Source organism: Calliopsis andreniformis, chromosome 1 (genome assembly GCF_051401765.1).
Source record: "Calliopsis andreniformis isolate RMS-2024a chromosome 1, iyCalAndr_principal, whole genome shotgun sequence".
Lineage (NCBI taxonomy): Eukaryota > Metazoa > Arthropoda > Insecta > Hymenoptera > Andrenidae > Calliopsis > Calliopsis andreniformis.
Genome location: NC_135062.1, coordinates 8,039,480 through 8,050,984, shown reverse-complemented (window position 1 = coordinate 8,050,984; position 11,505 = coordinate 8,039,480). Strand labels below are relative to the sequence as shown.

Genomic DNA, 11,505 nt, shown 5'->3' with positions numbered 1-11,505 from the left:
GAAATAAATTACACTTTGATCTACAGTAAGTCCATTATTTACTTCCCTAAGCACAAACGCTATCTGATAAGATTTTTCCAACCATAAGAATTTTGTTTCAGTAAGCAAAATATTAATGTAGAATATTATCAACTATTACATAATAACACGATCAACCACGAAGGTCAGTAAGTTTTTCTTTTTATTAATCGTCTGATTCTCACTGCAATTAAAGCATTAGTCTGTCTCAAACAATTAATATCATTTATTCGTTGTTTGGTTGACATAATCACTGATGCTGATACTGCGAATTAAGAAAGCAGGAGATGTAATTTAGCAATGAAAAACTTGTTCTTCAATTTGTGTCACCGAGAGTGTAAGTTTCAGATAATGAGTATTTGTATTAAAACCGATGCACGTACGTAGAAATATTCTTAAGTTTTTTAAAGTGTTTTTACTGATTCGTATCAGCTGAGGAAACATTTCGATATATAATTGATTACTGTTCACTTCCATGATTGAATTGTTTGCGTAATGTACTGGATGAATGTATAATGCACCGGTATGATAAAAAATAAAATCGTATTATACTTTGATTTATCTATCAGAATGTGTTTCACCAGCTAAGATTTCTACCGAATGAGAAATACAGCAACTGTAACTATTTTTAGATTTTTTTTTGTTATATTGATTTCAAGAAAATGCTAAATATTATAATTATAGGCATAAATAGTTTCCTAGAGACAAGTGCTATCATTTATCAAGAGCTCGGATTAAGAAAAAGAAGCAAAAATAACTAATGTTACAAGATCATTAAAAAATATATTAATTTAATCATTATATCTGAAAACAATCATGGTAGTATAGAGAATGTGTTATATTGAATTTATACAAATTCTTTGTGTACTAAGAAAGTAGACACGTACCACATATTCGTCACATTACCATGTATTAAAATTGATGTCAATTAGGAGCCACTAATAATAATTGACGTTTTCACAACTCGAGAGAATTTTGATAAAGTATTAAAATAATTATTGTAACATTATACATATTACCCCACAAATTTTCCCAAAGAGTTCAACATGTAACTACCAAAATTGCAAACATCTGTTCGCATATTTAACCCTTTAACAAACATGGCTGTCACATATACGATTAATTTTCACAGATACCTCTTATATCACCAAAAACATAAAAACGTGTTACTGTACTCATGAACTACATAATAACTAGACACTTTTATATAAAAGAAGATACTTAACCAGCAAAGTCGAAGGACTCCTCGTAGGTTAAAATGTCAAGCATCAAGATATTCCTCCTCTGCGGTTACTTCATCCTCAGCTTCCGTTTCCGTGAAAGTTTCTTCCTCTGTGGCTTCAGCTTCCCTTTCAGTATCGGGGAATCCTCTGCCAGCATCACTTGCCTCTTCCTCAGTGATAGTATGAATATCCTCATCAACCACCACCTTTCGCTTATCAGGCTTAGGAAGTCGATGTTTGTAAGTCTTGTAAACATCTTTAGCCATGTCAGAGGTCCACGCGTGGAATTCCTTGCCAGCTGCCTCGGTAAGGAAACTAGGAGCATCAGCGCACTCGAGCGGCCTTTGTAACTTAGTATGCTTGTTAGTGAAGTCCACCACTCTGGGATAATCGTCACAAGCCGCCAGCAGATCCGTGATCGACATTGGCACCTGCTTGGTCGGCTCGAAAGAGCCGATGACACGCTTCTCGCAAATCTCTGGTATATGCTCGATCGCCTTGGGATCGAACACTGGCACTCTCCTCTCCAAGGGAGCTGCCTGACCCAGATTAAGGTGCCAAGTCGTGCTAACGAGCATGCTTGTCTTGTTGTCCTTCGCCAATATCGGTTTGATTGAAGGCAGTTCTGGATTTTCTAGCTCGTGGCCTTTGAAGATGCCCAAGGGAAGATTTTTGTTGTACAGCAAGAACGAGGCTTCATCCTGTGTCGTGACAGCTCCGGGTATAGGCGCGCCAGGATCTTCAGTTTTCCCTGGAGTGGTGCGTATGGGCTCCAGAAGCAGCTTTTTCTTAGTCTCTGGGACAGCAGAGTCGTCCATGAATTGGAAGTCCTGCTGCTCGAACGTGAACGCAACAGGTGTCAGGCGGAAATCAAGCCTCTGGTTTGTGTTCAGCATTTTTATCACTGCGTAGATCAAACAGTTCATGTTCCTGCAGCGGAGGACGTAAATAGCGCCGTGGTCTTTGTTGAAAAGCGGTGGACCCACCCAACAGGGGTCAGCGACATAGTATCCGTCCTTGGCAGCCAGAGCTGCTAGGGTAATTTTGCTACACTCAATGAGAACATTTGGTGACTCCATGAATGCTAGGTTCAACGCCGTCGCCAGGGTCATTCTGTTTCGAGAACCGTAGAGAATGCCACAAATGCTCTCTTTGAAGTCGATAGTCCATAAATGGGGGAAGATTTTGAAACAAGGTTGAAGGTTGAATCTGTTGAAGTGCTTGGTACATCTCTGGATAGAGCTTCGTAGGCTTTCTGTGTAGTAGGAGTCTCCACAGATGACTGCCGAGTCTAAGATGGCTGGACCCCACCTGGACGGGTGACTGAGATACTGCATAGCCAGTACAGCGACACATATAGCTGCCTGGTTCTTTCCAGCTCGGTCGCCAAATCTTGAATCGTAGGAACCAATGGTGCCCCAAAGAGAGTAAATAAGATTAGACACCTCGACAGCGTAGTTGTTCCAGAACTGCTTCATATTCTGCTCCCCCTTTTCTTCAGGTTCTGCCTTCTTCTTTTTCTTCTTCTTGCTTTGTGATTTTACGATATCTGGTGCGTGCCTAAAGTTCCAATGGTAGTCCAGGTACAACCACATCGGGTCCTCTTTGAAGGTTTTGAACGGAGGTACGTTGATCGAGTCTACGTGAACGCGATGAATGAAGAAGCCCGTGGTGTCCTCGAACTGATTGAAACACATCTGTTTCACCATATGACAGATACTGGGGAATATGCCTAAGCAAGCTCTCCCCCCGCTGGAAACCTTCCTGCCTTTTTCATTGCATTGATAGGGATCCAAGTAATAATAAGCATTAGTCGCTCTTGAGTACCAGAAACCATAGCAGCAGTTGGTAAAATGAATGACTCCACTTGTTTGCGTTTTGAAGTACCTTCTCAAGTGTTTCCTGACCTGAAAGGTAGGAATGATTGTACTGTATATCTTCATATTAAAATATTTATATTCCCATTAACAATAATAGAAAATAACGTATCTCTATATTTTTAGCGGGAGGAATAAAATTTAATCAAGTAGCTATAATAAACAGTTGCTAACCTGAACATAGAAATCGTTTCTCAAAGTTCGAGGATTCACCGTTAGTATCACTAAAGGTGATGCACAGTCCCTGAGGTCGAAAATTCTATTCATCACAGTAATGTTGCGCAGAATATGTTCAGTATGGAATTTTGGTTCCTGGAACTCCCTATAAACCGACTCAGCAACCTCGAGAATCTTGTCTATCATCCCTGGCATGGGACTTTGAATAATATCCCTCTTCACCATCACCGCTAAGATGGCTACGAAGTAACACCTTTTGACTCTTGGTTCCTTCACAGTGTCCCTGTTGCTCAAAGCAACGGTTCCATGGATGAAGATCGGTTTGGAATCTGGCACAGTTGGCCTGAAGATTGCTTCAAGATCGTAAGGTGCAGTAGGCATCGTATGAATTTCTGGTAACGACGTGACTGGTACCACAGGTTCGTGAAGTCCTTTGAGGTCGCTGCAGTCAGGGTCCATCTTTTGGGCGTAGGACACGGTGATCACTCTCATCACGAACATTGTCTCTTCAGGCTGATTAATCTGTCTAACTATCAACTTCAAAAATTCCTTCAAGTCCGTAGAAGTGATGATTCTTACATTTTTCGTACCAACGATTGTCCACCAAGCAAAGTAGTTTTCGTCCCTCTTCGTGATGCCTATATGTTTATCAGAGCACACTATAATGGCGCCTGTATAGGTAGGTGTTTCGAATACTCTTTGCAAGGACATTGATAGGTTCCATCCTTCGACTGAATAAAGAATTCCATAATGCAAAGGCACGAACACCACCCTGAAGACGTAATTGGCTATCTCGAATTCATGTAGCAAACCGTCAGTCATTTCGCTGACAGTCGAGTCTTCAGCAGCTAGGATACTATCGAACGTGTAATCAACGCAAGCTTCGAACAACCCCCGGACTGTTCTCACGGACCATGTGATTGGATCATGAATTAAAGACCACGCCATGATGCAAAGGTCCAAAGGAGTCATTACTGCTGTATTTGTTTTAAACCTTCTGTCGTACGTTTTTCTCCTGACCAAAAACTTCGCTAATTCATACTCATCCATGTGCTTCGCCTGCCTTAGGGAAGACTTTTTGAAAGGTGCCAACAACGGTGTGGTGATTTCATTTTCCAGAACAGTGACATCGAGCATGGAAGCGTTGTAATATTTAATGGGAGCAAAACCAGGGATTGTCATGTCGTAAACCAGGCTAGTGTCTGATTCCACTTTTACCCATTCTGACTGCTCGATGAGAGACACTTCTGACTCGGTAGACATCTCCAGTTCGGGTGGCTCTTCAACGCGTACTTCCTGTTCTGGCTTCTCGTCACAGCGAACCACTTTCTTCTTTCGTTTCTTCTTCTTCTTCCTCGTCTCCATATGAGCTATGCATATCGTGTAAACTCGATAAGGCTTCTTCGTTCCTTCCTTGACATTTGCTTCAATCTTCTCTAGCATACCGTTTAAATCACAGAATTCCATCAGACAGGAGTATCCTTCTTCGCTCGGGTTCCCTTTTTCGTCACACCCATAGGGATCGAACAGGTAGTACCTACCATTGGCAGTCCAGAAGGCGTAGGAGCAATTCTGGAATACAACTATGCCTGTCTGATTTTTCTCGAAGAAAGCTTCCATGATAAATTCTAGGTCATCGTCGTCGGAGTTCTCTGGATCGGCGTAAATAGCTTGCTTCGTAATCACGTTGTAAATCGTATCAAGGATTTCGATATGATGAAACCATCGGTAGGGTTTGTAGCGGAGCTTGCCGGTTCGTTGGTAAATCTTATCACCAAGGTAGATAAATTGATCCAATGTGCTCGTGCGAAAATTATCTGGATCCAACTTGATCTTCGCCAGGATACATAACAACGCGGAGAAGAAGCAGGACTTGAAGTGGCAGGATTCGGTCTGAGCGCGATTCTCGAGGCATATATTGCCATGAAGTATTCGAATACCATCCTCGGTAACCTTGGAGTAAAAAATGGACCACGTATACTCGATACCGTAACTTAGTATTACATCATTTTATAACACAATATAGCAATAAATAGATGGCATTTCTGTTTCAAATAATTACAAGTAATCTCGCTCTATCTGAGTGAGTAAACTATTGTTACCCTTTTCAGAACGTTCTATCAATTTATATCATCACAAGCCACCCTATTTTTGTTTTAAAGAATACATTATGCTCACTTGCAAGCCAATGACTTCCTTACGCGGTTCCCGTTTTTTCTGACTTGGGGCTCTCGTTCGAATAGTCGTCACTTCCGAATCCGCTGACTCCTTCGAACTCTTATCCTTTGAATCCTTGCTCTTATCTTCGAGCGCTGACTATCGTAGCAATAAATAGTCAGGAATGACAGTTTTCCTTGATTCTAATATGTGCAAGAAACAAGCGCAAGAATATTATTCAAAAACACACGAACCTGATCTTTCGCTTTGAAATCTGGGAAAAAGAGTTCTAATAGTAAATCCTCTGTATTACAAAGGATCTTCTCTATCATAGTATCTCCTTCATCGCCTTTAGCCAGCAGGCACTTTCGTTTTTTCTTCTCGATGCAAGTGGGCATTCTCCTGTCAAAAAGGGGTGTTCTGATGATTGGACCAAGGGGTATCAATTCTGGCCTGATACGAATATTAACAGGCACTTCAGGGTCATCTTCAGGAACGAAACCTTCGCGTTTCCTCTCGGTATATTTTCGAAGCTCTTCTTGCCTAGCTTTCTCGATGTCATCGTCTTGGATATACATGTCGTTGATGGCTCTCAGTGGCATCAGACAGATAGGTAAGATTCTGGAGTACAAATATCTCTTCGGTGAGAGTTTGATCATCTTCGCGGGCTTAGCTTCTTCATCGTCGGCTGCTGTTGTAACCATGGCTGACCTGGACAACATGAACACCGAGGAAAGGCCTCCTTTCTTTTTTACGTCCAGTCTAGAGTCGATGGAGAATCTCGATACCAAGGAGGGAATGGAACGCTTCGCTCGTTTCGCTTCGAGAAGCTTCAACAGGATTTTATTCGATGGCATGACGTACGGCGGAGGATGGTTGTATTTTAGTTTCTCCAAAGCTATCTGTTCGTGTATCTTGCCCAGGTCCTCTTCATTCTCCTCGCTAATCTTCATGTTAGACGTGAGCAGAATTAAATTCAAACGATAAGGCGCGTCAGGCTGATCTTTCTCTGGGACTTCCAGCAGAGGATCAATTATGGGCTTCTCCTCCTCTTCGACGGCTTTCTTTCCATGCTTTTTACTTTCTTCCTCCTCTTCTTCCTCTTCTTCTTCCTCTTCCTCCCCTCCTACATCTACTATGTCTATTTCTTCTACTTCTTCCTCTTCCTCCACTTTCAGTTCAGCCTCCAATTTCGACAAGTCCTCGTCCGTGATCGGTAAAAATCTCGTTTTGAACAGTTCGATGGGAGCATCCTCTGGCACGATAATGTCTTCTGGTGACGCGTAATGTCCGGGTTGTATCGAGTCCAACCCCACGAAATGAATCGTGAAGTTAGGGTCATTGAACTCTATTACACCATAAAGGAGATCGACTAACTCATTCAGATTAGCTGCTACAGCGAACGATGCTGGATAGTCACGAAGACGCCAGCCTTCTTCGTCGCTGCCATAAGGATTGAACATGAAGAAAGCACCATTTTGCCGCCACATACCATACATTAGTTGCTTATTCTCGAAAACTAACTCCGGATATCGTCTGAAGTAGCATTCGAGAGCCTCCGCGAGATTTGCGAGAGGGTTAGCTTCTCCTTGAATAATCTTCATCTTGGTTTTGAAGAATACATCATTTTCACCCATTTTTAACCTAAGTGGTAACATAGTTAAGTCTAGATGGCTTGGCACAGGAAACACTTTCTCCTCCTCCTCTTCTTCCGCTTCCTCTTCTTCTTCCTCTTCCTCCTCTTCGCCCATCACTTCCTCCTTCTTTTCCTTAACCTCTGGACGCCCTTGACGGATCCATTCTATGATATCACCGTAAGTTTTATCGCTGACATCCACGATCTGATCAATATCCATGTTCCGCCAAAGAGTAGGATCTTTCAGTCTTCTGTAAGCTAAAGCCGTCAACGCTGATATTAATCCTTGCCTGCCTCTCGAACGCACTTCGAAACCTTCGTCTAGGATATTCTTCGACCCCTGAAGAATCAGGCGCTGAGGATTCACCACCTTGTATCCTTTTACAGCTCTCACGATTGGTTCTGGTTCAGGCTCCACCGGTATGGAAACTACATGCGCCTTCTCTTCTTCATCTTCAATAAATTCTTCCTCATCTGTTGCTGCTGCCTCTTCTAGTTCCTCTTCTTCTTCTTCTTCTTCCTCAATCTTCGGTTCTGGTTCTATCTCCTCTTCTGGCTGTACAACAACGTAAGTCTGTGGCTCGTCCTCCTTCATCATGTAATCTTCTGCACCTTTCATCAGCTCAGGACACTGAATGCCAACGTCCCTCCACCGATCTAATTCGGGACGTATCCTTGGTTTCATATCAACCACTTCATCCACATCTAATTTCTCGCTCTCCTTTGCACCTGGTACATCTACTGGCGGAGCCTGAGGTCTACGATTCGTGCCTTTCTCTCGATAGATAACCTTCTCTAATGGGCCACCTGGCGTGGTTCCAGTTTTCACGTAAAGTACTTTGACCCCATGTATTACGAAAGGATCTCTCTCTCTGCTTCCAGTGTTCTCCATTATGGTTTCGACCACCTGGTTGATCGAGCTGTTCATCGTCACGCAGGCTGCTTCACCAGGCTTCATCGAGCCATCTAATTCAGCTGTTGGACTTCTGAAGCCTTCGTCATCGCAAGCGAAAGGATCCAGATAATAATACGTATCGTCGTGCTTCCAGATGGCATAGTAGTGGGTCTTAAGATCTAATAAACCACAGTCCTGGACCTCGAAGAATTCACGTACACCTTCGTCGAAGCTCGACTTGCCCTTTTTCTGACCGTACCCAGGTACGACGTTCGTCCGAATTTTTACTTTCGCAGAGTAGACCCCGAGAATCACGTCGCCCATCGCGTCGTCCATACGCAACTCGAAGTCATCGTCGTCCAAGTCCTTCTCAAGAACTCGAACTAGATCGACGAAGTAGATATTGGACTGGTTGAAGATCAGATCGACCAGAGCGCTTGTCCACTTGTTGGCGTTTACCAACCGTGAGTACACTAAAGCAGCTAGAGCTATGATCAGGTGTGTTCGACCGCGAAGAGGTGCCGGGATTGCTGGATGCATTATGTGGTAGGAGCCTTGTACCACGGCTCGATACTTCTCCTGTACCTTGTAACCACTTGGTCGTCTTTGTGGTTTACTGTCAGTTTTCTCTGGCTTGTCAGTGTCGATTGGCTGGGTATAATGATCGACGCCACTAATGGCTATGGCATAAATGACGAAAGGCTCATTCTTGACGTGACTCTTCTCCAGGATGATAAACAGGACTCCTATTAGGTCTCTAACGAGGAATAGTTTCGCGGTACCTTCCTCATTCTCAGCAGCTGGTTCACAATTCTCTTTTCTAGGTTGTCCATCAAATATGTTATAGTATTTCGAGTCCTTCCAAATCGCTATATTTAACACTGATGAGCAGAGAATCCCAGCATTGTGGCGTTTGAAGAACAAATCTAAAGCTTTCACTAGATGCAATGCCGTAGGCTCCGTGGAGCGAAACGTCCCAGCGTAAGCTGCATCTTCGATGCTGACGTTGACAGTCAGTCTGTTCTGGACGCATAGAGTCCTCATTAGATCCTGTATGGTCAACAATCGTCGGTCGTCAGTGTTTATGTGCTTGTAGGACTCGCAATAGAAGGTATCCCCATCTTCGATGATCTGATCGATAACCGCCTCGTTCCAACAGCGAGACTTGTAGACCGTTGTGGCTGCGAACGCTGCTATTGCAGTTGCTCCACCCTATTATTCGGAGTGACGGATAACTACGGTAGAATAGACAGGCGAAAGTATGGAACCTCGTAGATCAATTACGATTATGTTTTTTACAAGTACATAAAGCAGGCAAAATTAGAGGGTACAGGTGGATATTTCTTTCTTTCTGGTTTTCGACTTTTAGAAGAAATAATAGACCATGAGAGCTTGAAAAAGATTAACTATCTCTAGTAATAAGATTGGGGAGTTAACGATAACTATCGCTCTCGATATTGGAAATTGAACTTCCTAACTATGCGAGAAGGAACTTTCATGGGCTGTTCCGTGAAAGGAATTACTGATTTCTTAATCTGTGGGTCCTTGATTTTTAAGGGGACTGGCTTCTATGAATTATTTTATTTATTCGGTTAAGAGGATTTAAAGTAACGGAAGTTACAGAATTATAAAATTAATTATATGTATATGACATGTACTAATCTCACGTAATATTATTTTTCAACATAAAAAGACTAGTATATTGGCCATTTTCGGGTACGCGTCTGGGACCTTGCTGTAGCATTAGTATGCCTACTATTTCACTCTTTCGTTTTATAACTTTGTTTAAAACTGGATTCTAAAACTCCCTAACATGCTGAATACCAAGTAACATCTATCAAAGTTTCTGCCTTACATAGTAATCCTGAGTTCAAATGAAATTATTTGTATACAATTATAGGTATTGTTTCCGTTTTCTAATGTTTTTACTTTTATATACAGAATTAAACATTTTTATTATAATAAAATAAAGGAATATTACTGGTTGTATATGTCTGTGAATGAGGTTTTAGTTAAAATATTGAATAACTAGAGAACAAATTTGAGAATAAGACATAAAGAAATTTCAAAGTTTATAATAGAAGTTCAATTTCTACGACGATTATTAAAACTTTTCCCCTTTATTCCGTCTACTTCAAACACTCGTAAAATTTCACTCAATTTAATTTCTTAAATCTAGAAGATTATGAAACACTAAATAAACCATTTGTACACTATAAACTCACGTCGCAGTATAAGTAACGCATTTATAGGGAGTAGGAAATATTTTTCTGATGTCAATGGATGGATAAATCATTCCTGTCTGACTAAATATAAAAGCAAAAACAAATGTGAGAGAATTTCCAGTAATGAAGAGAATAACGAGTTCGTAATAGAGAAACGCACAATTTTCCCTCATTATAAGCTCACTGAAGAAATCATATCAAGGCTCATTTTTCTAATATGAATTCATATAGCTCACCTTGGTTTTATTAGGAATTTGAGTTATTGAAGCGTATAAAAAGAATCAGAAAAACAATTGTAACATTAAAAATGTTGGTATGTATCTCTAAATAACTTCAAGATATAGCAATTATAAGAACGAGATCTTATAACAAAGAAGTAATGTAGTCTAGAAACAATTCTATCTAAAGCAACAATTCACGTCAACCCATTTTATTTGTTCCCCATGATACCATGCCGCCCTTTCTTTCTTATCTATTTTTTTAGATAACATTTTACCTGGTGGCCCCTAGATAACGGAGAGAACTTGGGCATATTAATATGAGTCATTCCTGCACGAACACCATATCTAACGCATGCTGGCAGCTCAGGTCTGATCTCAGTAAGAGAATACGTGTCGTTCGGTAAATCGAGGAAATAATTCAAATCCTTGTATTGTTCCTCGAGATCCTCATCGAGCTCGTCGCTACTAGGAGCATTGGCGTCGGCTGCTCGAACGACCTCAGTCACTCGACCAATAGCATTCACAGCTTCGGCGGAAACTACTTCCTCGCATTCCGCCAACTGCTTCAGTTTCTCCTTCATGATCATCTTTCTTTCTCGGTCCAGCTCGACCACAGACTTGGCTCTCGTATCCCTCTTATCCAGATCCATTTCAGCAAATTTATTCTCCACAGGATCACGCGAAATACGATACCAGGTAATTTAAAGCGAAACAAGGAGCAGACATCAAATTCGTAACATTTGGATTAACGATGTAACATATAACCTACATTCTCTTTTAAGAATGGATCTGAAATTGTACTTGGAATTTTGATCTACGACGAATCGTTCACGCTAATTTCTTAGCAGAATACAACGATAGGTAGTGTTCATTTTTAAGTGTTTGAAGCTACTTAGAATTTTGAGGATTTCGTCGACTCCATCGAGAATGACGTAAAGTGCACACGGAATGCTACTCTGTGAGTACTACCTGCATGATGTTCGCTCGGAAAACAAACGAGTCGCCTTTCACTCTTGCAACGATGTTCACAGAAGTAATGTAACGTAACCGTGTCATTTCGACTCCGACGAAAGTAT

The 11,505-nt window shown here is 41.5% G+C and overlaps 1 protein-coding gene across 1 annotated transcript; it reads right to left on the bottom strand.

The window, feature by feature from the left end:
• Nucleotides 1-1,279: 1,279 nt before the first annotated feature.
• LOC143182776 (uncharacterized) lies at nt 1,280-11,079 on the bottom strand. Its single transcript, XM_076383999.1, has 5 exons — nt 10,705-11,079; nt 5,707-9,195; nt 5,474-5,611; nt 3,293-5,248; nt 1,280-3,148 (listed from the first exon to the last, which is right to left on the bottom strand). The coding sequence occupies exons 1-5, from the start codon at nt 11,077-11,079 to the stop codon at nt 1,280-1,282; spliced, it is 7,827 nt and encodes a 2,608-aa protein (XP_076240114.1).
• Nucleotides 11,080-11,505: the final 426 nt, after the last annotated feature.

What these genes read in the sequence shown, in the direction of transcription:
- LOC143182776 (XM_076383999.1), bottom strand. Translation starts at nt 11,079, where the DNA reads ATGGATCTGGATAAGAGGGATACGAGAGCCAAGTCTGTGGTCGAGCTG. An exon ending in AGGAAGTCATTGGCTTGCAA is followed by an intron (nt 5,249 to 5,473) that starts GTGAGCATAATG and finishes TTTTACTCCAAG; the next exon opens with GTTACCGAGGATGGTATTCG. An exon ending in GAAACGATTTCTATGTTCAG is followed by an intron (nt 3,149 to 3,292) that starts GTTAGCAACTGT and finishes CCTACCTTTCAG; the next exon opens with GTCAGGAAACACTTGAGAAG.